Genomic DNA, 24,168 nt, shown 5'->3' with positions numbered 1-24,168 from the left:
CTCCGAATTTAGCCTCAAATCATTTTTAACTTGTTTTAAACAATCAACCGGACGATGGAGGTGGTACTTTCTTGAAAACGGAAAATGTGCAATTCGAAAGATGAAAGGATTTTACTTACGTTTCGTTTTTATTTTTCAAGCCGAGGCAAAGAAATTTCCGAATTGCATCCACATTGTGAGTCCGACATCGTCGCAAACAGAAATATATTATTAGAATATTCAACTTCTTTTGTTCAAAGTTTTACTTGAAGCAATTGGATTGCTGCTTTATGAATATGTATTAAAACGGATTTTCAGACGATATCCAAGCCGCAGTGTACTAAAATATAGTGATGGGCTTAGCTCCCACAATGCTTTTCACCACTTTTGCGAAGTGTTTAACGATTGCGCAATAACACAAGTTTCGGAGCGTGTGCAAAAATGGTTCGCTAAAACTGTGTTTCAGCCCGATTTGGACATAAATCGGTGAAAAAGTCATAGAATGAGATAAAATTCTCGAATAAAAAATAGTGACTTTCGTTGGCCTATATGATATATGCTTGCTCTGGAAATTCCAGAGAAAAAGAACTTTGTATGAAGACGCTGAAAATTTTTTAAGAGAAGAGAGAGTCCCACTTACTGTTACAATATCTCTATACATGTAATGTATTGAGATAAAAATTGAGTCACTCATTGTTATTTCCAGCTGGGCAGGGTGTCTGGGAATTGACAATTGTATTAGACCCTCCTCACCACTTCTAACCCAGTTCTCCGCATGTAAACGTAGTCCCCTTTGTGCGGCGAGTATACCCAGTTTAAATGTAACTTGTTGGCTTTAGCTTTGGTAGAACGTAGTTTCTAAGGAAGAGCTGCCTATTTCAATGTTATCAGACCAGCTCTGCTGGAGAAAGGTTTATTTTACTAGAATATTCCTCCAACGGTGAGCTGTAAGATATTGTATAACTTCACTACTTTCAACGGAGGTAGGCCACGCGCTCTCTGACGTTACCGGACGACCGAGCTTGATCAGGTTGCACGCTCGAACACGATCGAGTCTACGTATATAGAGCGGTAACTGCTGAAAATAATGTTCAAAATAAGACGAAAATGTTAAAGTAAAAGCTTCCCTTTTTGGTGAACTCCTGTTGAAGAAAACAGTTGTGCTGGTGATTTATATTGCTATGTCGTCCTTTTCTGCGGATCATGTGGAATAAAGTTGTAATTGTGTTGTATTCCTGGATTTGAGATTTGTCAGTGTAGGCCATGTAATGTAGCCTAATGAAAGGCTCCCTATTGAAATATTGTGTAGACAAAAGTTACGTTACTAATCCCATGAGTTTTGTTTTGAATATGTCACCACTGCTGGCATATATAATTTGCCATTCTGTATGGTATTGACTCCAATTAAGGAGTGTATATTGTAAACCACCCGTGTTACATGTCATTGAGTAATGTAATCTGCCTTAAATTGTGGGATGATGGCTATATTTTGGTGTGGGTGTTTAGTTAGAGCCTTACCGAAGAGCCTGTGCATATAAAATCTATGTTACTGTATACTGTACCGTTAGGACAAAATATGTCATAGTTATTTACATCAAAGAATTAAAATGGAAATGGGCTGGGCAAGTTGCAAGATAATATATGATCAAAAAGGATGACAGAATGGCCGCCAAGAAATGGGAGAAGAGGGAAGACAAAAGAAGATTGAGAGATGACACTTTATACGAGTGTGTGAAGACACCAACATGAACTTGGAGAGCACGAGAGAGGGAGACAGAAATTGCATGAAGAGGGCTACATTCAACAGTGGATGAACAATACATGAAGACGAAGAAGAGAATGACAAATCCTAATCGAGACGTCATGCGGTGCAGGGCACGGCTCCTGCAGGTGAGCTAGATATTATTTTTCATCATTTCATCAACGTGTACTGTGCATATCTCTCCATTGTGTACAGCGGGTAGTCTAATCGTTTAGGTATATCTTGATATTGTTCTTCTTCCTAATTGTTCAGTTGTCTCCATTGATGCGTTGCAGAGAAGAAGAGGACAGTATTTGAAGGCACAAACATATTGTGCATTGCTGGTTACAGTGGTTAGTTATACTTTACATTATCTGATGTCGGTCTATGAAGTTAGCCAATGCCTAGTCTAGTGGCAATAAGAAGAAAAACAGTGTGTTTACCTAAAAAGTCAATGGAGACTATCCGTTAGATTATATTTGCTTGTTACACTAAGTTAATTGCTAAAGAAAGTGACCTACTTGGTAGGCTACCTGCTTGCGTAAAGTTGATGGACACATTTTACCTTAGCAATTTAACATAGGAATGCTGGATATCGTAACAGAGCTATTCTTTGACAGAGATACAAGTTCTATAGAAATTGTGATGAATTTCAATATGTAGGTATTGTATGTTTTTTAGATACTCCTGCATGCAGGAACTCGCGAAGAAGCCATTATTGGCTTATAAAAACCGCAAGCTGACCGAAGTTAGTCTCTTAGATTCATATTTTAACGTCCATGATTATGAATTGTCAATAATTCTGTAACTGGACAACATATATTAATCTTGGAGTGACTCAAACGCGGGACCTTATGATTGAAAGGCACCAGCGTTAACCACTAAGCTAACCCTCCCGTATATTTAACACTCCCAATATTTTTATATTAGGGTAAAAAGTGCATGTTGGTAACCAATAGCAAAAACCAAGTCAGTCTCATGGATTAGAACTTATAGAGATTTAAGTTCTACAATGAGTAAAGTTTACCAGTAGAAAGTCCTAGTTGGTCATAATTGAATCCTCCACACTACTATTTAATTCTTGTGGATATCAGCTCTAGCTGTATTTTCTACTGTCATAATTATCGCATCTTTCGCTTTTGTGCGAGTGCACTCCATATTACCGTTAATGAGTCTGATGAGTGGTATGTAGGAAAAGAGAGAGAGAGAGAGGGGGGTGGGGTTGTTTCAGGGGTGGAGTGACTAAGCATTTAGTTTTGTATCAATCGTGTAGCTATTTCATGCCATGCCCATATAGGCTCGTGGCCTTGTTTATGATGGTACCATCTTTTGTATCACATTCTTTCAAAGCCAGCCTCAGTAAAGTAGTACATCAGATATGTGCAGTAGCACTAAAAGGAGCAAAGCTGTTTCTACACTTAGCAGTTCTTAATAGGCTAAAATAATGACAGAAAATTCCAGAAGAACAAAGTCTATGAAAGTGTCAGAAAAGAAGCAACAGTATCTTCATACTGTAGAAAGAAACTTTCCCTTTCCCTGCTGCTACAATGTATTCCTTCCTCTGAAAAAAAAGGAGTCAGTTATGGGTGAGAATTTGGTTTTTGAAGTCTGGAGCAGTTTAAGGACTTAACATGATCAACACTCAAATGCCAGATTGTTGTCAGCTGATATTGAAAACTTGGTTGCTCAATGGCAAAACACAAGTCATTCCTGAAATAAGCAGTGGTGTAGACTATGTTTCAGGGGCTCAGATCAAGAGCATAGGAGCTAGGGCCTTCACCCATTTTGGAATCTTCAGTCCACGTGCAAATTGTGCCAATTTTGCAAAAGGCAAATGAATTTATCTGTCTGTGACACTTCCTTGTACACACGATATCTCAAGACGTTGAACTTTGATGAAGTTCATACTTGGTATGTAGATTCCCCATGGGCGATACATGGTCCCTTTTGTTGTTGGTGCTAATGTCATGAATATTAATGAGTAGGCCGAGCTTAATGTCAAATCCGTCAAACATCAATATCTCTGCAACCTACACCCGATTTTGTCCAAACTTGCTGTTATGGAATAAGTTCAAGGTGGTACATATGCTTGCACTTATAAAATTTGATCTCATTGATATTCATGAGTGGGTGGGGCTAAGAAAGCTTGTAAACACAAAAATCTCAACAGGTCTAACTTTGATTAAGGTCATACTTAGTATGTAGAACCCCCATGGGGAGCACATAGTCACTAGTGTTTTTGGTGCTAATGTCCTGAATATTATTTGAGTAGGCAGGGCTTCATGTCAAAACCGTCAAACGTCAATATATCTGAAACCGTACATCCGATTTTGTCCAAACTTGCTCTAATGGAATAAGTTTAAGGTGGTTCATATGCTTGCACTATATGTAATTTGATCTGATTGATATTCATGAGTGGGTGGAGCTTAAACAATATTTGACAATTTTGCTTTTAAACAAGGCCATATAACCTTTGGATAAATCTCATCCCTAGGTTTGCGCATTGTGAGTACAACCCTTAATTTTGGATGAGATAAAATATCATTTCAAATTGTTCTCATTTGTTTTTAAAGCTTTTTAATTCCAAAGGCAAGTCATTTTTTAGCATGCTCTCAGAATTACCAAAATGAAGTGTGAATTGTGGGTCAAAAGTCTGTTGCAGTACTCAAAGTATTGGCCTATGAGTACTTCAAATTTTGGACTGGCCAATTATTAGTGCACGTTGCAATTTGATATTTTTTTGTCTGAAAAACAGGTGAAATTCTGTTCTTGCGTTGGCTCAATATGGCTCAAAATTGGATACTGAGGGTCATTGTTCAATGAAAATAAAAATAGTAACAATATGTTATAGGAAGGAGTGTGCGATAGAATATCTTCCTGCAGTGCATTCATATATATGGTGAAAGGGGACCAGAAGAATGTGAGGTAGGGACCTTTTGGTACACTTAATTAATTATAAATGGAAAGACTGACATATTTACTCACACCATTTATTTCCGAATGAATACCCAAGATAAAAATGAGAAATTTAATTCCACGACGCTTCAAAGATGTAACACCAAGACAGTATTATTTAATTGTTACTGTGCATTATCATATGAGAATACTGGATACGTTATTCCCTGTGACATATACGCCAGGTACTGCTCATTGTCATGTAATATTATTGGGCTGCTCCCATAAACCGTGTCCACAGATTGATGTGGGACGAGAATTTCACATTTTGAATGGTAAATTACGAGCACACTTTGCAAAGTTGCTCATTTTCCATTTCAAGCCCAGATAAAGAAAAAATAAGTTTCTAGTAATAAAAAATCAACCTAAATATTTACATAAATTTAGACATTGCAAAACATTTTACAACCAGAAGGAAGCCACTCACAGTTACTTGCCTTGTAAGTTTTAACTACATTACATATGCAGCACAAGAGTAATTTGCAAGCTAATCCTTGCTGAAGTTCATACTGCATGTGCCTAAGCCGATCTTTGACCTCCACGTAAAATAGCAAGGTGGTATGTTCTACTACATAAGGGGAAGTCAAATCAGCATAAGTTTCTAATTTTCATTGGGACCTGACTTTTAAATTTATGCTTGGGTTTGACCTCTGCAAACCTTAAATGAGATTTCAACTATGCCAAACCGAATATAATCTCTTTTGATGGAATGTTCTCACAGTAAAGTCATAAAAATATGAGAGCCAATAATCTGCAGATATTGTGTTCACAAGTTTGGCCCACGGTGACCCTAAATGAACTCTGACCTACACCAAATTGTGTGAAACCTGTACGCTACATTGGGCTATCCTATCATGCATATATGAGCTGCTTTGATGTTCATGTTTTGTATATACAGCATTTTTGAGATTTTCACATTTTGCCCTCTGCTGACCTTTGACCTTCACCAAACTCATGTTAATTGCCTGCCTACGGCAGGTTACCAAAAAGGCAGGAATATCTCACTAAGGTAATGAACAAAATTCAGAAAAACTGAAGTGTTTATAATTGAAAAGTGTGGAAGTTTATAACATGGTTGTAGTGTCTATTTAGATAATTATGAGTATTATTCTCTATTACTTATTTTTTTTTTGCATTAAGCCCATGCATGAATAAGCATCTGATGTAGAACCAGAATGCAAAATTGCTTTGAGGTTTTGATGAGGTAACATGAGCAGTTTTCTTCATGAATCTGACGTAATACAGTGAAATCAGTGAGATGTGACAAACAATGAATTCACATGACGCAGGCTGAACTGAAATGACCATTGACCTCAACAACAGGCTTTTTGTACTAAATGGGATAGAAATATTGTGTAACACATGTTTTTCACAATTCGACCCCTGGTTAACTCAAACGACCATTGACCTCCGTCCACAACATTTGGCTTTTTTCATGTACTCAATTTGTTACAAATTGTATACCAAATATGCGATTTGTCCAAGCTTCCCTTGGGATATTATGTTGAGGAAGGCTTGTTAGTGTAGAGACAGGTAAGAGGGCAGTGAAGTAAATGTTTGGCATTTGTTGACTTCAAGTAACCTTTGAACTCCACCAAAAGCAATAATAGGCTCCTTAAATTTGATATGGTACATCTACAAACCAAATATAGACTGTCCAAGGTTCCCTTCTTCCAATAACATGTTGAAAAGGCTTTACAATTTGACTTATTGTCCCCAAATGACCTTCACCAAAATCAATGGGCTTCTTTTGCTCAATGTGGTTCTTCTACACACTAAATATCAGGTCTGTCCATGCTTTCCGTCTTGAGATATCATGTTTACAAGGTTTTCACAATTTGACCCCTGGTGACCCCAAATGATCTTTGACCTCCACCAAGAACAATAGGCTTCTGGTACGCGTTGTGGTACTAAGTACTACATACCAAATATGAGACTGGTCTGACCTTCCCTTCATGAGATATCATGTTTACAAGCTGGCGTCGCACACGCACAGACGCCATCTTGAATGCAAAGGTTACGTTTCTCACTGAACCAAAAATGATATGAAGATTATTATTTTTATGATAAGAAACCAAAATCATAACAACTATTGTGTGCCTAATTGCAGCTGCAATTCCAAGCTGTTGATTAAAAGAAATTAACTTCAGAAAAAAAAAGAATTACTCATTTTACTTTGAAGTCTGATGAAATTGAAAATAATACATTTAAAAAAATATAGGAATAAAGTTCAAAGGAATCACTTGATACATTTCAATAGCATTACAAATTAAGATTTGTTTTCATTTTAAGAAAGAAAGAAAGAATATTAGAGAAAATTAAAAAGGATGTAAAAATAAAATATTCTGAATTATTTCACTCATTGCATTAAAATAATATATTTCAATGATAAAAGAATAAAGTTGAAAGGAATTACTGAATGAGTGCAATTCAATATCAATGCACCATAACTGGAATTTGAAGAAAGAAAGTTTCTTGACTTGGTGAGAGCCTCTTATGTAAGATATAATTGGTAAAAACTAAAATTTCTTGTTAGCCAATAATCAGTAAAGCAACATTTTCCTCAACATACTTGCATCACTGGCTGTATTGTATTCAATTCATTATATTACCATTTTGATGCAGGATGCATGACACAAGTTAAAACAAAACATTTTGATAAAAAAAATAGCCTACTGTATACTGGAAAATTCAAAACTTGGCAACTGCAATTCAATTATCTCAAATTAAAACTTTACTTGGAAAAATGTGAAAAAGAGAAAACAGGAAGAAAAACACCTAAATCAAAACAAAACCTCAAAGCGAAGCAAAACAAAGTTATGAGAAAATATTAAAATTTGAATTCATAAAACATCTATCTTAACAGTATGGTGACAAAAAAATCAAGCCGCTTTGCTTGAATTGCTTCACAGTCTGCAGCCTCTCACTTTTGAAAGAAAATTTTCATTTTTGGCAGACAATAATCACTAAAAGTAACATTTCCACATCATATCTGACTTGCTAGATTGTAATCATTCATGATATTTCCATTTTGGTGTAAGATGTATTACAAAAGGAGAAACCAAAAATTAGTTTTAAATCAAAATATACTTTGGAGGAAAATAAAAATTGGTAGCTGCAATTCAATAAAATCATTTCAAATTAAAATGTTTACTTCCAAAAACTGAAAGCAAAAGGAGACAAACGAAAAACTAAAACAAAATAAGGAAAACATTCCCATTGAATTCAAATCAGTCTTTCTTTCAAGTGATGAAAACCCTAGCTGCTTGGCATGGATATTTCACAGAAAGATTTACATAGAGCAAAATTTGTTGGTGGGCAATGAAAGTATGAAACCTCATAGAATAAGTACCATTTCCACAACTAGGTGACCTGCTGTTGTGATAGTCATTTGTGATATTACCATTTGATGCAAGGATGATAGTTAAAAAGACGAACTTGAATATCAGTTATACCATTGCAAATTCAAATGTTCAAAATGAAAATAAAAAATAGAACAAAAGAAAACAAAATGAAGTCAACATTCAAATTGAATTAATATAATACCTTCAGATAATGACAAAATGCGACTAGGAAATATAGTATCAGAATAATATGAAATTTTATGGAACTACAGTAAAGTAACATTTTCACAATGTGACTTACTATTGTATGCATCCATGTTATTACCACTTGGGCAGCTATAATTTGAGTTTCTCTTAATACAGGTGACAACTATAAGTTCTTTTAACTTCTATTTAAAAAAACTTGAAAGACTAGAGATATACTATTCCCACAAATTCCACAACTCGTTGCTTTGCTAGATGAGTGATTGCCTACTGTCACACAAATGTATCCTGTACTCCTACTCTGGCCCATGCAACCAAGAAAATGATGCACTTGCACAAATGATTCTATATAACCATTGCAACAGACTAAATAATGGTGTATCAGAAGAGAACAATGTCATGCAACTTGATGTTTCAGTTGTTGACAAAATATTCCAAATATTACAATGACATTCTCCTCCCCTCTCTCAACCATTTTTTTTAAAGTACTTATAAAGTACTCCCTCAAGAAAGCCACAGCTTCAGCAGTTTTGAAAAAATGCAGCCAGTTTGATATAAATTTGAAGATGATAATTAAATGATATTCTTTTGGTGGTATCACTCAAGATGTGTTGTACAGTAGTATTTAAAGTGAATACTCAATCATGTTATGCAAGTTATTGAAGTGCACCCTTTTCCATATAACCTTGGCTACATATATGCCTTGATTTTGGCAGCTACAGTTAATAATACTAGTTGTTATATTATACCTATTAAAGAAATTGAAAGAATAGAGGAACTACTCTACCTATGTTAACAGACAGCAACAATTAGTAAATTTGTATTACTTCTATTAAACAATTGAAAGACTATAGGGAGAAAGACCACTATTATTTTCAACACCTTGCCTTGCTACATAAGTGTGTGTCTACTGTCACTCATATGTACATGTTAACACACAGCCTTAACACATCTTTTCTTCTATTAATGAATTGAAAAAAAATAGAGAAGACTATTATTTTTAACACCTTGTCTTGCTACATAAGTGTGTGTCCACTGTCACTCATATGTACATATGTTAACAGACAGCTATAATTAACATTTTTTTTTTTACTTCTATTAAATAATTAAAAGACTATAAAGAGAAAGCCTAGGCTACTACTATCTTCCACACCTTACTAGATGAGTCTTTGTCTACTGTCACTGAAAGTAGAGAGCAAGCAATTTACAGCAGGCTGGCGAAAGTGTTAATCCCCTTATACCATTGAAATTGATTAAAAATGGGTAAACAAAAAGAAAGAGACAAACACAAATACTGTTACATGCTGATGCAGACTGTTGAAACTGATTTTAGTGCTTACACTATGAATTTCTTCAAATTTTTAAGGTCAAGGGACCTTTATCACCTGGATCAGTTCTATATCCGGTTAACTTCCAGTTCCAACCTATTGTCCTGATAGTCTTGTTTTATTCTGCTGGTTAATTGTGACTGTTTGGTTGGGAATATACCATCCATAGCGAACACTGCAACAGAGATAGGGGTAACTCTGGGGCATGGGAGAAGGAGAGGGGCAGGGTAATAGTGGGACAAGGTGGTACATAAAGACCATCTAGAACTCTAATACTTCAGATTTTCATAATTCTCTTCTTCACTTACAACAGATTGGATAATTTGGTAGCACAGGAAATAATCTTCCTGTAATGACAAACAGAAAAATAGAATTATTAAGTTTTATCTACAATTTGAAGCACATTTATAAAACTATAAAAAAATATAGAGATAAATGTATATATAACAATGATGTATACTTACTATGAGAATACTTCTTAGTGCTGTGCTTACTGGAGCAATCATCATATAACACCATAAACAATGAAAGACATACAGTATGATAGAAAATCTTCAACTTTTTACTGACAGGTGGAAAATAACGAAATTTTCAAATTTTTATATTTTGCTGTTCACATTTTTTCTTTAAGGCATTTCAAACCTGGAAGTATAAACTTAGAGTTAGATTTAATCTTAAGAATTTACAATTTTTTGAAATACACCATTTATATGTTGACATATCTATATCTCATGTGTAGGTGTGTGTAAGTGTATCATAAATTCACTTGTGGCAGGATGACACAGATATTGTTATTAAATGAAGTGGAATTTTTAATTTTTCTCATTTCTTTGAGGTCTTTTGGATAACATATATAGAACATGATCATCACATAGGCCTAAGTCTTCTGTTTTGAAGATTCCATCTATCGTGTGTAGTTTTTACAATGCTACTTATTGGGGACACATAACGCAACCACCATCTTTGGCTTATAGTACAGAAATCTTTGTAAAGACCATCTCCCCAACCACCTAACAAAATCTATAAAAAAATAACTCAGTGATGTCAAAGTGTCACTATGATCTCAGTCCTTTTACTTATTCTCTTTAGGTAGAATCTTGTTAATAGTGTTGACACTGAATCCAATACATGCATTATAAGGTCATGTTTATTAACAACTTCAATATTTTGGATTTTGGCAAGTCAAATACAGAAATCAAAACTGTAATAAATAAAGAAACGCATAAAACAACTTTAGCACATGCGGCTCAATGATGTCATATTTAAACATGATCAAGTCTATAGGCTCGTGTGTGAAGAAACATTAAGTCGGTGATATCTCCCAAATGGAATAATATTTTTGTTAGCTGTTAGATGTTCATGACATGTACCAATGGCAATGGTTGGGTTTGCATCTCCTTCACAAACTCAATTCTGTTTTGATGTTGTGGTAGATTGTACTATCTGATGTACAATATTCTATACTCCTCACCATGTTAATTATAATTGGTATTTATCAACTATTACAACTTAAACTCACCTCTGACTTGATGACATTTGGATTTCTATTCCTCATCTGTCTTACCACATTGAAAACATCCACTGTGCCAATGGCCTCAATCTGCTGTAGGGCCATCTCCATGGCAACAAATACACTGCTACGTCCAACACCACTGCTGTTAGTGAAAAAATGAAGAAACTCCATAAAAATTTTCATCGCAATGACAGACAAGAATCTACTTTTTTACATAATGAACTTGAAAATGATAAGAAACAATGGCATCACATAGTTTGTGTTTGGTTTATTTATTGTTCTAACCAATGCCTTCTCCCAACCACCCCATTAATCACTCTTGGTTATTATAATTAATTAAATAGTCGTGCACTTTGTCATGTAATGTTATACATGTGCATTACACACAAAATATGCTTCCTTTCAACATTCATCACTATCGCTAATTTTTTAGTGTTGCCTTTGTGTTCTTTGGAAACAAACAAGTCCATTCGTCCTTGTACTGGCAATACACTACCCAATAAGTGCTTTGAGTTTGCTCATGAGTCCCCATTGCATTACCCCTGTAACCAGCCCCACCTCTCTTAAACCAAATCTATACAATGTTCTTTTGTATTCCACACCTAATTCATAATGTTACCTATTCCTTAATATCCTTCATGCAGTGAGTTGGTGTAGGTCCAACAATTTCTACTGCCATGCAATTAAAATCTAGCCTACTAAGTAATAATCTGATCACATATCAATATCCTTACATGCAGTGTACTAGTATAGGTCCACACATCTCTTGCTGTTTATACAGAAAGCTGATTTTCTTCCTGAACTCCTTCATTACTGAAAAGTTTCTGTCTTCAGGCCAGTTGAGCAACTGCAGTTGATGTACAGACATTACTTTCTATATATGAGAAATAAGTAAAACCGTAAGAACCTGATAAAGCAAGTTTAGAAATATAACTGGTCACAACTCACTTTTTCTCCATATATCTTATTGGACAGAATGTTACAACAACAAAACAAATTCTGGTGTGAACTAATTTGGCTTACATATGGTTGTGTAGGTGAACCTGCTTGTTTAGTTTACATTAACAAGCATGGTTGCATTTGTTTCACAAGTTTAATTATCTGGTTTAATTAATTATCTTGTTTGAATAACTCTTGTAAATGCACAACATCAACTACATTCTTCTGTTTGAAACATAGCCCCCCTCCTTTTCATTAGCAGGTTATAGTTGAGCAACAAACTTAACAGTTATTTACACTTTGTTAATACTCTAGATAACAAACATGCATCCATACATTACATTTTTTCTGTCAGAAGCTTCATATATGACACATACCTATAGCAAACTTGTACCTTCGCAGTTATCAGTTAAATTAACTTCAATTTCTTAGATATATGTGTTATGTCATATTACGAAAGACATGAGATATATGTGTTATGTCATATTGCAAGAGATATGAGAAAAAATGTGTTACATCATATTACAAACGACTAAATTATTGTGGGAATGGAGCAAAATGCAAGTGTTAAAGAACCCCACAGAGCACATAAAGTTATCACTTCACTTCACATCACTTGTGATATTTGGCTGATAATAAGAAGTAATATGGGGCTTATGTTAGGTGTAGAAATCATTATGATTCTTGGCTGATGATTGTTAACCAACTCATCATGTGTTTAAGTTCTAAATGCTTACTGGCAGAAATATACTATTCCCTTTTACTTACTACTGACATATAGCTATATCCACTGACATGTAGTCAATAAATACACACATTGTTTTGTGGCCCGATCTTTGCATCATGAAGTAATAGAAAACATGGATTCCTTTTAAGCGTACTCCTCGCAATGACCTTATTAAATTCCTGCTGCATGATTCTTCATTTAAGTGTGCCAGTAACTGAATGGTCAGTAGCAACTTGGGAAGTGATATTGCTTGAGATTGCCTGCATTTTACTAGTCCTACATATGCAAACAGTCAATAGCTCACATTGTTACAGAACAGATTGTTATTGCAAGACTCCCCCAAAAAAATTGTTCTTTTTCTGAAATATTAAAACCTTTTTGTGACATACAGTATCTCTCGGCAATTTCAACAGAAAATGAGTAGAATGCTTTTTATTTAATTTCCTTTTCTTTTTCGGACGTAAAATTACCTCCACCAGTGGCCTTTGTTTGAAAACCCCGTTTATATCAGAAATGCTTTTATCTTTTATTCTTGTTGAATGTTTATGTGATCATATTACTTACCTTTGACTTAGCATGAGATACTTCAAACTCTCTATGGATGAAATTTGGATGTTTTATCCTATTTGAAAGAGAGACTGTGGTGAAACCATATTGTGTGGCCCCTTCACCAGGCCAGTACTGAGCACATGTCTGGAAATGGAAAATTTTTCACAAAATTAATGATATTTAGTAGTAATTAACACAAGACCAGAACAAGAGGGTAATCTCATCTGCTTCATGACTTTACTTTTGGCATCCTAATTTTGCTCAAGAGTATGCCATTTGTTCACACAGTTAGTTTGAACATGAATGTTCAGACTTACGGTGTATGAGTTTGCGACACACTTTTTGGAACAATTTAGGCCAAACTGACCTTTGACCTCAATTAAACTTTATCCTGGACCCTAAACACCAAAATCTGCACAACTTTAAAAGTAGTCTCATCATTCTCTACATCTCGAGTGGTTTCGTAACTATTTCCTACAATTGAAAAGCAGAAAATGGCTAAACCAATTTTTAAGTTTTTTGACCACTGACCTTAGACCTTTGATGTCATCAATCACACTGGCACAAGTTTACATGATCAGGCACCTATCCACCAAGTTTGAACTTGATTGGACTTTGGAGTTTGGGAATACTGTAGCGATACCCTTTTTTGCAATTTAGGCCAATTTGACCTCTACCCTTAACAACCACATCAGTACTATTTTAAAATCTGTACCATTCTTCTCTACATATCTTGTGTTTTAATGACTTGTTCCATTACACTGACCAGAAGGTAATGATTTGGGGGTATTTGGAGTCTGACGTCAAGAATCACACAGACAAGTTTTCATGGTCAGGCACCTACCCACAAAGTTTGAATGTGATCAGACACAAGTGAGGTCAATTTGACCTAAGTTTACCTTTGGCCTTGATAAACAAATAAGTACTATTTTAAATTTTGCCTACCATTCAACAAATAAAGGATCATTAGATACTAATTAATCAATTAGAACTCAAGCTGAACACTTCTCTACCCAGAGTCCTAGACAATTTTAATTTTCTTGTTTTTCCTCACATGAAAAAACAAACAAAACAAAGTTTCAAAATATGTCATTTAATGTAAATATGACACATAGTTGACAAACAAGGAGTAATATGTTAGAAGAAGTATTGGAATTTTCTTGTTCTTCAGCAATAACGGGCAGTGAAATGCATAGTACAAATGTAACAATGTTAACGTTAGATAAATACTGGTGGCACTGATGGAATGAAACCTGCATAATGCACAACTATACAGAAAGTAGAAAAAGGAAAAAATTAGAAGAAGAACAGATTGTGCATGTTTGCAGAACTGATAGTTACAGAACGACTACGTTGGGTCCCAAGTCTTTGTTGATACCAGTGATATGAGATTTAATACAAAAAATCCAATCAATATCTTTCTGTTTATGTTCAGTTAATGATTTGAAGCCAGAAGCAATTAAAATACTAGTTTTAGGTTTCGAGGTGTGTCTAGGAAGATTAAGCTTGCACGGTTTCGTGAAAACTTACAACCGGTTTTTCTCTAGCAAAAAACCGAATCTGGCTCAAAAACCGGTTTTTTCCCCCTCCGAATTGCATTGAAAACATCCAAATCTCGATCGCTAAGTTGCGTATTTTTGAAGCTTTACCAACAGCGGGTTCAAGTCTGTTTGTTCGCAGTAAAGGGTTAAAATTAAAAATAAGGAGAATAAATTCAAGAAATGTTACTGTCTTCATGACTCTCATTTTATAACCCACATTAACTTAACTGAAGTAAATATGTTGAAAAGAAATGTGTTAGTGACATTTTTTCTTAAAGTCTTAACATCACGTACATGTATCGTTTGTCTTGTGTTTACTGTACTTCACGAAGTTCAAATTCGTGTTCAGAAAAAAATATCACGGTCATGTTATATTATATTATATGTTATATTTTCGGAGATGAGGGCAGAGCGTAAACCCCATTATGCCCAATTGAAGATCGTAAAAAATAATGCTCTACAATATGATTGGTCCAATGAAGGTACCATATTGCACGAGGCTCTAGCTATGTTTGTGGATGGTATCTTGGCGGTAAAATAAATTTCTCTTCAAGGAGTGAAGAAAATTTACCGTCTACACTTTCAAGTACAAGTTGAAAAATATCGCTGGCAAAAGCGGGGATTAGGTCGGCAAAGAATATAAATTGTTAACGTTTAAGTTGGAAACGTGTTCATCAACGTAAACGAAATACCAACTGAGAGACGCCTTGTCTGATAACTGATAAGAAGAAATGTTGAAAGGAAACTTAAAAATAAAATAAAATCTATTAGCGTACAAAGGAGAATTGTCCCAACAGCAACATCTGTAATTTCCAGCCATGTATGCAACATTTTTACCCCTTTAATATTCCTTGACTCAAACCTGACGCCAAGTGTCTCTTGTGAATAATGGACTGTGATTGTTCTAATGTTACTTGTTGCATCTTAGTTGTTAAACTCAGAGCCCCCCCCCCCCCCCCCCCGTGATTGTTCTAATGTTACTTGTTGCATCTAAGTTGTTAAACTCAGAGCCCCCCATGATTGGTCTAATGTTACTTCTTGCATCTTAGTTGTTAAACTCACAGAGCCCCCCCCTGCGACTGTACATGTTGTATGGTATTGTGGATTGCGCAATGTACCTTTCAAGTTTTAACGTTCATTTTTTTGAACAAGAACTGTGATCAAAGTGTTTGAAAAGATTTTCTCCATATTTTCTACTATTAAATTGAAGTTAAATAATAAGAACAACACAAAGAGGACAAACACATTGGATATAACAATTTATTTTGAACTGCATCTCATCATTTGAGTGTGTACTTCTCACAACTACTAACGTTGGCCACCAAGGTCAGTTCAATACTACAAGGTACCTAACTGATGCACGCATATAAGGGCTGCATAGCCTAAAGTTAGGCCTAGCTATCCACCCTCAAGCACTGGTTATGGCGTGTGCCGATCGTAGCTGACAATGTCTTCTATCAGAAAAGCTTTCTCTTGTTGCAATTTACTTTAATATTGCAAAAGGAACAGTAAATAGGAGAAACCAAAGTCAACAAACTTTTTTTTTCCAGTATTTGCAATTCACATTTCGGTTTTTCCAGTTTTTCGGTTTTCTTAAAATAAAAAATAGTACCGCAATTCGGTCGGAAAAAAACAGTTTCGGTACTAAAACAGGTTTACTGTGCAAGCCTAAGGAAGATTAAAATGTTCAGAAATGGGGAATACTGCAAAATTATCACGATTCACAAATATATTTTTTTTTATTATTTAAACATAAACAGAACTGAGAACGTGTTTCACCTACATAATTTCCCTCTTTACAAACACACAGTAGTATATGTAAATCACATTGTACAAATCACAAGAGATGAAGTGGGGGGGGGGGGGCGTTGTCTTAGACCTGATTATCAACATTGGGCTTTTAACCATAGTGTTCACATCTAGGTTTTCCGAAACAGCAATTGCCTGCCGTGGTGAAAACTGGTGGGAAGTCTAGAGGACATATAATATAATGTGAGGGCGGCCATTTCTGTCTATAAAGAGAGTAATGACAAATAAAAAGGACAAAAAAAAAAGAACAAAATAAATTAAAACAGAATAAAGAAAATGGAATGAAAGAAAGAAATGACACATGATTGCACTAGGGCTGTGAGTTTTCGTTTAAAGACCTAAACGTTTAAACCGCTGATTTTTCGTTCATTTAAACGTTGAAACGTTCACGAAAATCGCAAGAAATGGTTTAAGTACCAAAATCGGTCTTTTCCGACTGAAATTCGGTACTATTTTTTATTTTAAGAAAACCGAAATGTGAATTGCAAATACTGGAAAAAAACAAAGTTAAAGCTTCCATCCATCATTTGTTGACTTTGGTTTCCCCTATTTACTGTTCTTTTTGCAATATGAAAGTAAATTGCAACAAGAGAAAGCTTTTCTGCTAGATGACATTGTCAGCTACGATCGGCACACGCCATATACCAGTGCTGAGTGATGAAAGCTAGGCCTAACATTAGGCTATGCAGTTTCATATATGCGTGAATCAGTTGGGTGACCTTGTAGTATTGAACTGACCTTGGTGGCCAACGTTAGAAGTTGTGACAAGTACACACTCAAATGACGATATGCAGTTCAAAATAAATTGTTATATCCAACGTGTTTGTCCTCTTTGTGATGTTTTCATTATTTTACTTCAATTTAACAGTAGAAGATATGGAAAATCTTTCAAACACATTGCGCACAGTTCGTGTCCAAACAATGATCGTTAAAACTTGAAAGGTACATTGCGCAATCCAAAATACCATACGACATGTACAGCCATGCACACAGCTGGCCCAGAACACAGTCCTAGCAGTGGGAAAACATTTGAACAGGGCTCTGTTAATTGAACAACAAAAATGCAAAAAGTAACATTAGACCAATCACAGTCCATTATTCACAGACACACCTGGCATCAGGGTTAAGCCAAGGAATACTAAAGGAGCGAAAATGTTGCATATATGGCTGGAAATTACAGATGTTGCCGTTGGACAACTTTTCTTTGTGCGCTAATAAATTTTATTTTCTTTGTAAGTTTCCTTTCACTATTTCTTCTGTTGGTTGTTCGCTTATGTGATGTACACGTTTCGAACTTAAATGTGAACAATTTTAACATATTTTTTCAATATTTTTTCAACTTGTACTTGAAGTGTAGACGGTAGATTCTCTTCACTCCTTGAAGAGAATTTTTTTACCGCCAAGACACCACCCCCGAACATGGCTAGAGCCTCGTGCAATTTGGTACCTTCGAACACTTTGTCAGCCACTTCTGAATTTATTGGACCAATCATATCATAAAGCAATTTTTTTACGATCTCCAATTGATACATTTCCTTTGATCATGTATTTGAACAACTAATACCAAGTTGAGTATTCGGCCCGGTATTGTCTGGTGGGAGAGTTCAACGTGATGGACAGGGATTTTAATCATTTTGATCGAACGTGCATTGACCGGATTATCTGCGCCGCTGTCGGCTCGATATAAAGTACACTTGTGCCGCGAATCAGGAAGTTTTCACAAAAGGATAACAGCATTGCAGAGCGATCTATTCATGCCCGTATTAAAAAATCTGTTAGCGCCGATTAATCGGTAAGTTTTACAAAAAACTCAGAGCAAGCAGTGTGCACGCCTTTTAAGCCGGTAGAAAATCTATTAGCACCGAGTAATCTGTTATTTATACATCAGAAATGTAGTGCACTGAAGCCATTCATAACACCGGATACATCGGGGGGGGGAACAATAGTAGGATTACGTTCGCGGTTTATGATTCGACTGATCGTAAGTTGTGTTGTTATTTTGCGTAGTAGACAAAATAAACACGGGAATTGATACACGATTTTTGCCAATAATTTAATTTCAGTTGATATCATAGTTTCGTTTAAACGTTCATCAGGTTTTATTAAACATTTAAACGATGTTTCGGTTGTTTAAACGTGTAAACAGCAAAGCACTAGATTGCACAGTAAACTGATCTAATGAGGAACAGAAAATGATATCACAACAGAGTGAGAAGTTTTCTATAGATAGGAGGCAACTTGACTCTGGAAATGCTGGTTACCATAAAAGTAACATGCAAACAACTTTTACATGAAAACAAGTAAACAAATAGAAAACCAAACAATGAAAGCAAAAATTGGTACCTATTGACCCAAAGAGGGATTTCAGGATGAAAAGTTAGAATCATGCGATAGATTAATGAATGATATATTGCAACATAAACACAACTCACCCAAAAGCTTTAGCAGAAGGCAGCATAATAAAGCAAATGAGAAAAAATGAAGATAAAGTGATAAAGCTTTCTACACTTTGTGACAAGTATAATTGTCGGTATTATAAGTTTAAAAATATAATTGATTAAATTAAGCTGTTTCCAATGGACAGGAAATCAGGCTAGTTTCATGTTTGTACTATCTATTATATCACTTTACACGTAAGCAGTGGGAAGAATTTAGACTACTTCAAATTAACAACTGTCTGTGCTCTAGGAATTTAACAGTTTAAAAGGTCTTTCAGATACTTCAAACATTCACTAAAAATAGCCGATTGTTACAATTTGTACTCACAATTGCTAAACAAATGCAAACACAGCTATTTCAGGTTTCAGTATCTGTTACAGCTTGACAATACTTGTTTTCACTACTTCTTCACATATAACATAATTTACAATTTTGCCACTGGTGAGGGTTGTGGGGCGGGGGGGGGGGGTGGGAGTGGACTGGGTGTCAAATTGGATGAGTAGGACAGGGAAGCAAATGTCCTCTCCAACTAGAAAATTTCCATGAATATTAGAAATTTAATGTTACTAGCAAATGAAAGCTAATTTGCAGTCATGGAAACTGGCTACAGATATGGAAATGTTTCACTTGACAACCAAACTCCTTGAAATGTGCACACTTCGCATGTAGAGAGGTTAATGTTAAATAAACACAAATACCCTCTCCACTCTGTGAGTTTAGCTTAACAGTTTGCAAAATTGTAGAGAATATATTTCACAATTGAATAGAAACTACTGTTAAAGAAAAGAGCCCCACAACCCGTGCATACATCAAATTGAAAACAAGATTGTTACCTTGTCTTCTAGATCCAGTTTATTCAACATAACAATGATGGGGCACTTCCAGTCTTGAATGAGACACCAGAAGTCCTCAACTGTGTTAGGCAATGGGGACTGTGTGGTGATGAATGCAGTCCTCTTTTTTAAACTCTGTTAAAACGGGAAATCATAGATAAAAGTTTCAAGACATCTTGTATTTGTGAATTTATCAGGTAGAAATTTATTTGCCTGCCTGTTAGTAAAGGATACAATTGGTCTTATGTATGTAAAAAAATGAAAAAAAGACTGTAAACCATAAATGTTCCCTTCTCATCCATCATTGATTCGGTTATAGCAACAATTGGTATTGTCATCTGTACTTAATCCACCATTCATTCCATTTATCCATATATTTGTCTACAATATATACATTTCTCAAGGGTATATTGTATCATGATACTTTGATACACTGTTCCTTGCTCTTGTTTGTCTCAGATTTTCCTAAATTGAGGGTTTGCTCATTTTGAGCCATGGTATCAAGCTGGGGCTTCTGGCCCTTTGATGGGTTGCCAAATATTTTGGAGGATCGTCCAAAAAATTAGAAAAAAGTAAACTGTTGATTTTTTGTGGACATTAATTAGAACCACTACTCACTCGATATCCAGTAGCATTGATGTAATTGGAATAGCCTGAGCTGGTCTCACTTGACAGGAAGATACTGCCCCTGTCATCTGCAAGACAACAAACTTTTGTAAGTCTTTTGTTTAATGACTGTACCTTACCAGGTTAAGAAAGGAGGCAAAATCATTGAAAATGAGGTATTAAAAGTGACAAGTGAGCTACAAATGATGAAACTGGTAGTATGATCTGTAAAGGAGCAAAACAGTGACACTGATGAGACATTAGACATACCTATGAGACATGAATTGGTAATGCCAAATTAGTGTTTACTATGCAAACAAGACCGGTGATGAGGTATCATCGGTATAAGTTTCGAAATGTTGATGCTAATAGTAAACATATCATTAATGAAGACGCTATGAGCTTTGAAAAATGGAATAGTTGTGAAAATGAGGCATAAAAAAACTTAAATAGGAGATAAAATTTTATTTATCTGAAATTACGTTTTAAAAGAGAACTTCAGAAAATAGAGAACAGAGTTATAAGTAAACTTGGTAGGTCTGGACAACAAAATACTACAAAAAGTACTTATAAAGATTTAATAAATGCAAAGTAATGGCTCAGGGGATAATGTTTCATACAATTTCATGATGAAAAGCTAATTTTTGTGTCCTGATCTGAAAAATTATTATATCATTTAATAAAATACCAAAAGAGAACTGTAAGAATTATTTACTTGGCTCTGTGTCTTTGAAACGGATCTTCTGTGAGTTATCAACACCATCACTGTGCCCTGTCTTTCCTCTGATCACAACCCTCTTGAGGAGCTGCAAAAAGACAGAAATGGAGCTTATGGTTTGGCATGCTATCTCCATTGTAACTTTTCAGGTCATGATTTCACATTTCAGAAGATCTGTCCTACATTCAGAAGAATGGAGGAGGGGTGGGGGTGGCAGTGTGAGGTCCGTGTGCTTAATATATTTTAAGGTTGTAGATAAAATGGCGATCTTTCTTTCTTTTTTTACTTTCCTCCTTGCACTACTCTCTTCAGGAGCTGCAAACAGACAGTAATGGAGCTTTCTTCTTTGCATGATGAGAATCCCCCTGGCCTCCTCACATACTCTGTCAGGCCTTAGCTCAAAGGCAGTCAAATTAAGCCCGATGATTAACTGCTTAAGCCCATGGTATGAGTATCCATGTTTGAAAACATTCGTTAGTGAAATATCCTTGATCCCTTTAACTTAACACCTTGATCAAGAACAAGCTCTAGAAGAAGTATGGTATCAACTTTGTTGACTAGCAATAGATTCTTTCCTCTAGAAATATAAGCATTAAGCATTTGTTCACAATAAAAACCTAAAAATAAGAAAGTATACATGCTCCACATACTGCTAACATAGCACTGTGTCAAAGTTTCAGAAAAATATATGAAAATGACAGAAAAGATGACATTTTTGGATATTGGGGCTGTGATCTTCTATTCACAAACAGTTACTGCTTGATTAGTTCTGGCCAAGCATTTCTGCTTGTTAATTAACAAAAGAATGACAAAATTTCACTAGTATTACTTACATCAAACTCTCTTGTGAGGGCATCCTTTGTGTTAAGCTGAGACTCGAGATTTTGCACCGGAATTTCTGTGTGACTTGTGAGATAAAAATCGACTAGAGACTCGTAGATGAAATTATACTGTGTCTGTAAAAGAGGAAAGAAAGTTCCTGTGTGAGAAATATTTTTCTTTTCATTTTAAAAAAGAAGTATAACTAAGATGAAAGGTAATTTTCTTAAGCATAACACATCTAATTACACATAATGCAGCTTATTTACACAGGATATTTAACTATAATGACTTTCATATCAGAAAATGTCAATTTGTTAAAGGAAATATTTCAGTTCTGAATGGTAGACAAGGAAAACGATCCTTGTCATTGAATGCTTTATTTATATTTTCTTTGTTATTCCTCAATTAGATCTGCTATTACAAGAAGCAAAGCAAAACCCTACAGCATATTACATTTCTTGTCAATTACTATTTGAAAACAACTAGTCAAGTTAATTACATAATGTTGTCACTATAGGACTTATAACTATCAGGCAAGATCAATAATAATATATAAGAATCAACTCAGAAAGATGTTTACCTCTGTTTGGACCATGTTGATCCTATTCTTTCTAGCCGTCTCAACGAAACTAAATACGTTGATCTCTCTCTCTGTCTTGATAACTTCCATTAAACAGTAGATGGAGATGAATGTTCCAGTCCTGCCAACTCCAGCACTAAGGAACAACAGATCAATGTCATCAGCATTTATGTCACTTTACCATTAGTATACTGCTTGTAAAATCCAAGGACAAACTTAAAGACTTGAACCAGCTGTCTCTCAGCATATTAATGAATTCCACCAGAGAACATGACAATAATGATTTCTCAATCATGGCCAGGCTAAACCAGGAGGACAAAACTTTACTAAAATATTCTGTTACTTCACTTCAATGGCATTTGTAACAACCCACTCAAAGTATAACCCTGCCAACCAATACACAAATGGCAGGGTTGGTGAAATTGTTTTATTTACATCGATTTAAAAAAAACTTTGTCCGTCCTGTTTGCACTTTAAAACTTGTGTTGCCCCTGGAATAGGTACTTGATCTAATGCCAAACTTGTACAAGTAGTTACTTGCCTGCAAACCTGGGGCCTGTTTCACAAAGCACTAAGTCTCGCCCGAGTGGTCTTAAGACGCATCTTAGTGAATAGGACTTAGTGCCGGTTTCACAAAGATCACTAAGTCGCGTACAAGACTTAGTCCACTCTTCACTTAGTAGCTTAACGGGACTTAGGGACTGATCTTAGTGTACTTCTAGTCATGTGATCGAATTGGCGCCAATTTTAAGCTGCTAAGTCTGCACAAATTACACTATACATGAACGACATCAACTACAACAATGGCCGCACTTCAAATGATCTTAGGCGAAAGAGTTGCTGCTGGACTACGCAGAGAACGAATTTTCCGGGACCGAAATTATCCTCTCGACAACTTCAATGATGAAGACATGCACGAGCGATATCGTTTCACGAGAAGAGGGTTGATGAGGTTGATGGACTTGCTCGCTGCGGCATTGAATCATCCAACCAAGAGAAGCCATGCAATTGACGGACGCTTGCAGATCTGCATCGCTTTACACTTCTATGCGGCCGGAACTGTACACACTGGTCACGGGGATCATCACGGAGTGAGTAAGGCGAGTGCATGTCGGATAGTTCGGAGAGTCAGCTCTCATCTGATCAGGATGAAGGGCCACATCATTAGGTTCCCCACCACACCACAAGAAGTCATGGCAACACAACGAGGGTTCAGCGATGTTGTGGGATTCCCTCGCATTGTGAGTGCAGTGGACTGTACTCACGTTCTCCTCAAGGGTTCGCGGCTTGGGGAGGATGCCTACGTTTATATTAACCGAAAGCGCGTCAAGTCCATCAACGTGCAGCTCATATGTAACAGTCGTTACATTATCACTAATGTTGTTGCCCGATGGCCGGGCTCTGCGCATGACAGCAGAATCTTGCAACATAGCAGCATTGGGCAGGAGTTTGAGGCCGGCAACAAACAAGGTTTCCTGATTGGAGACAGTGGATACCCATTGAAACCTTGGCTGATGACCCCCATCGCAAAACCGCAATCA

General features: G+C 35.8%; 1 protein-coding gene across 1 annotated transcript in view; it reads right to left on the bottom strand.

The window, feature by feature from the left end:
* Nucleotides 1-4,696: 4,696 nt before the first annotated feature.
* LOC139982977 (receptor-type tyrosine-protein phosphatase epsilon-like) overlaps nucleotides 4,697-24,168 on the bottom strand; it is a 150,383-nt gene continuing 130,911 nt past the window's right edge. The window contains exons 14-22 of the mRNA XM_071996285.1: nucleotides 22,628-22,763; nucleotides 22,059-22,181; nucleotides 21,223-21,313; nucleotides 20,520-20,596; nucleotides 19,902-20,036; nucleotides 13,295-13,423; nucleotides 11,799-11,938; nucleotides 11,071-11,206; nucleotides 4,697-9,898 (exon numbers count right to left, since the gene is read on the bottom strand). Of these exons, the coding sequence (XP_071852386.1) occupies nucleotides 9,821-9,898; nucleotides 11,071-11,206; nucleotides 11,799-11,938; nucleotides 13,295-13,423; nucleotides 19,902-20,036; nucleotides 20,520-20,596; nucleotides 21,223-21,313; nucleotides 22,059-22,181; nucleotides 22,628-22,763 (1,045 nt within the window). The 3' untranslated portion in view covers nucleotides 4,697-9,820. The remainder of the gene's footprint in view (nucleotides 9,899-11,070; nucleotides 11,207-11,798; nucleotides 11,939-13,294; nucleotides 13,424-19,901; nucleotides 20,037-20,519; nucleotides 20,597-21,222; nucleotides 21,314-22,058; nucleotides 22,182-22,627; nucleotides 22,764-24,168) is intronic.

Source organism: Apostichopus japonicus, chromosome 2 (assembly GCF_037975245.1).
Source record: "Apostichopus japonicus isolate 1M-3 chromosome 2, ASM3797524v1, whole genome shotgun sequence".
NCBI classification, from domain to species: Eukaryota; Metazoa; Echinodermata; class Holothuroidea; order Aspidochirotida; family Stichopodidae; genus Apostichopus; species Apostichopus japonicus.
This window is presented reverse-complemented; position numbering and strand designations above follow the sequence as displayed.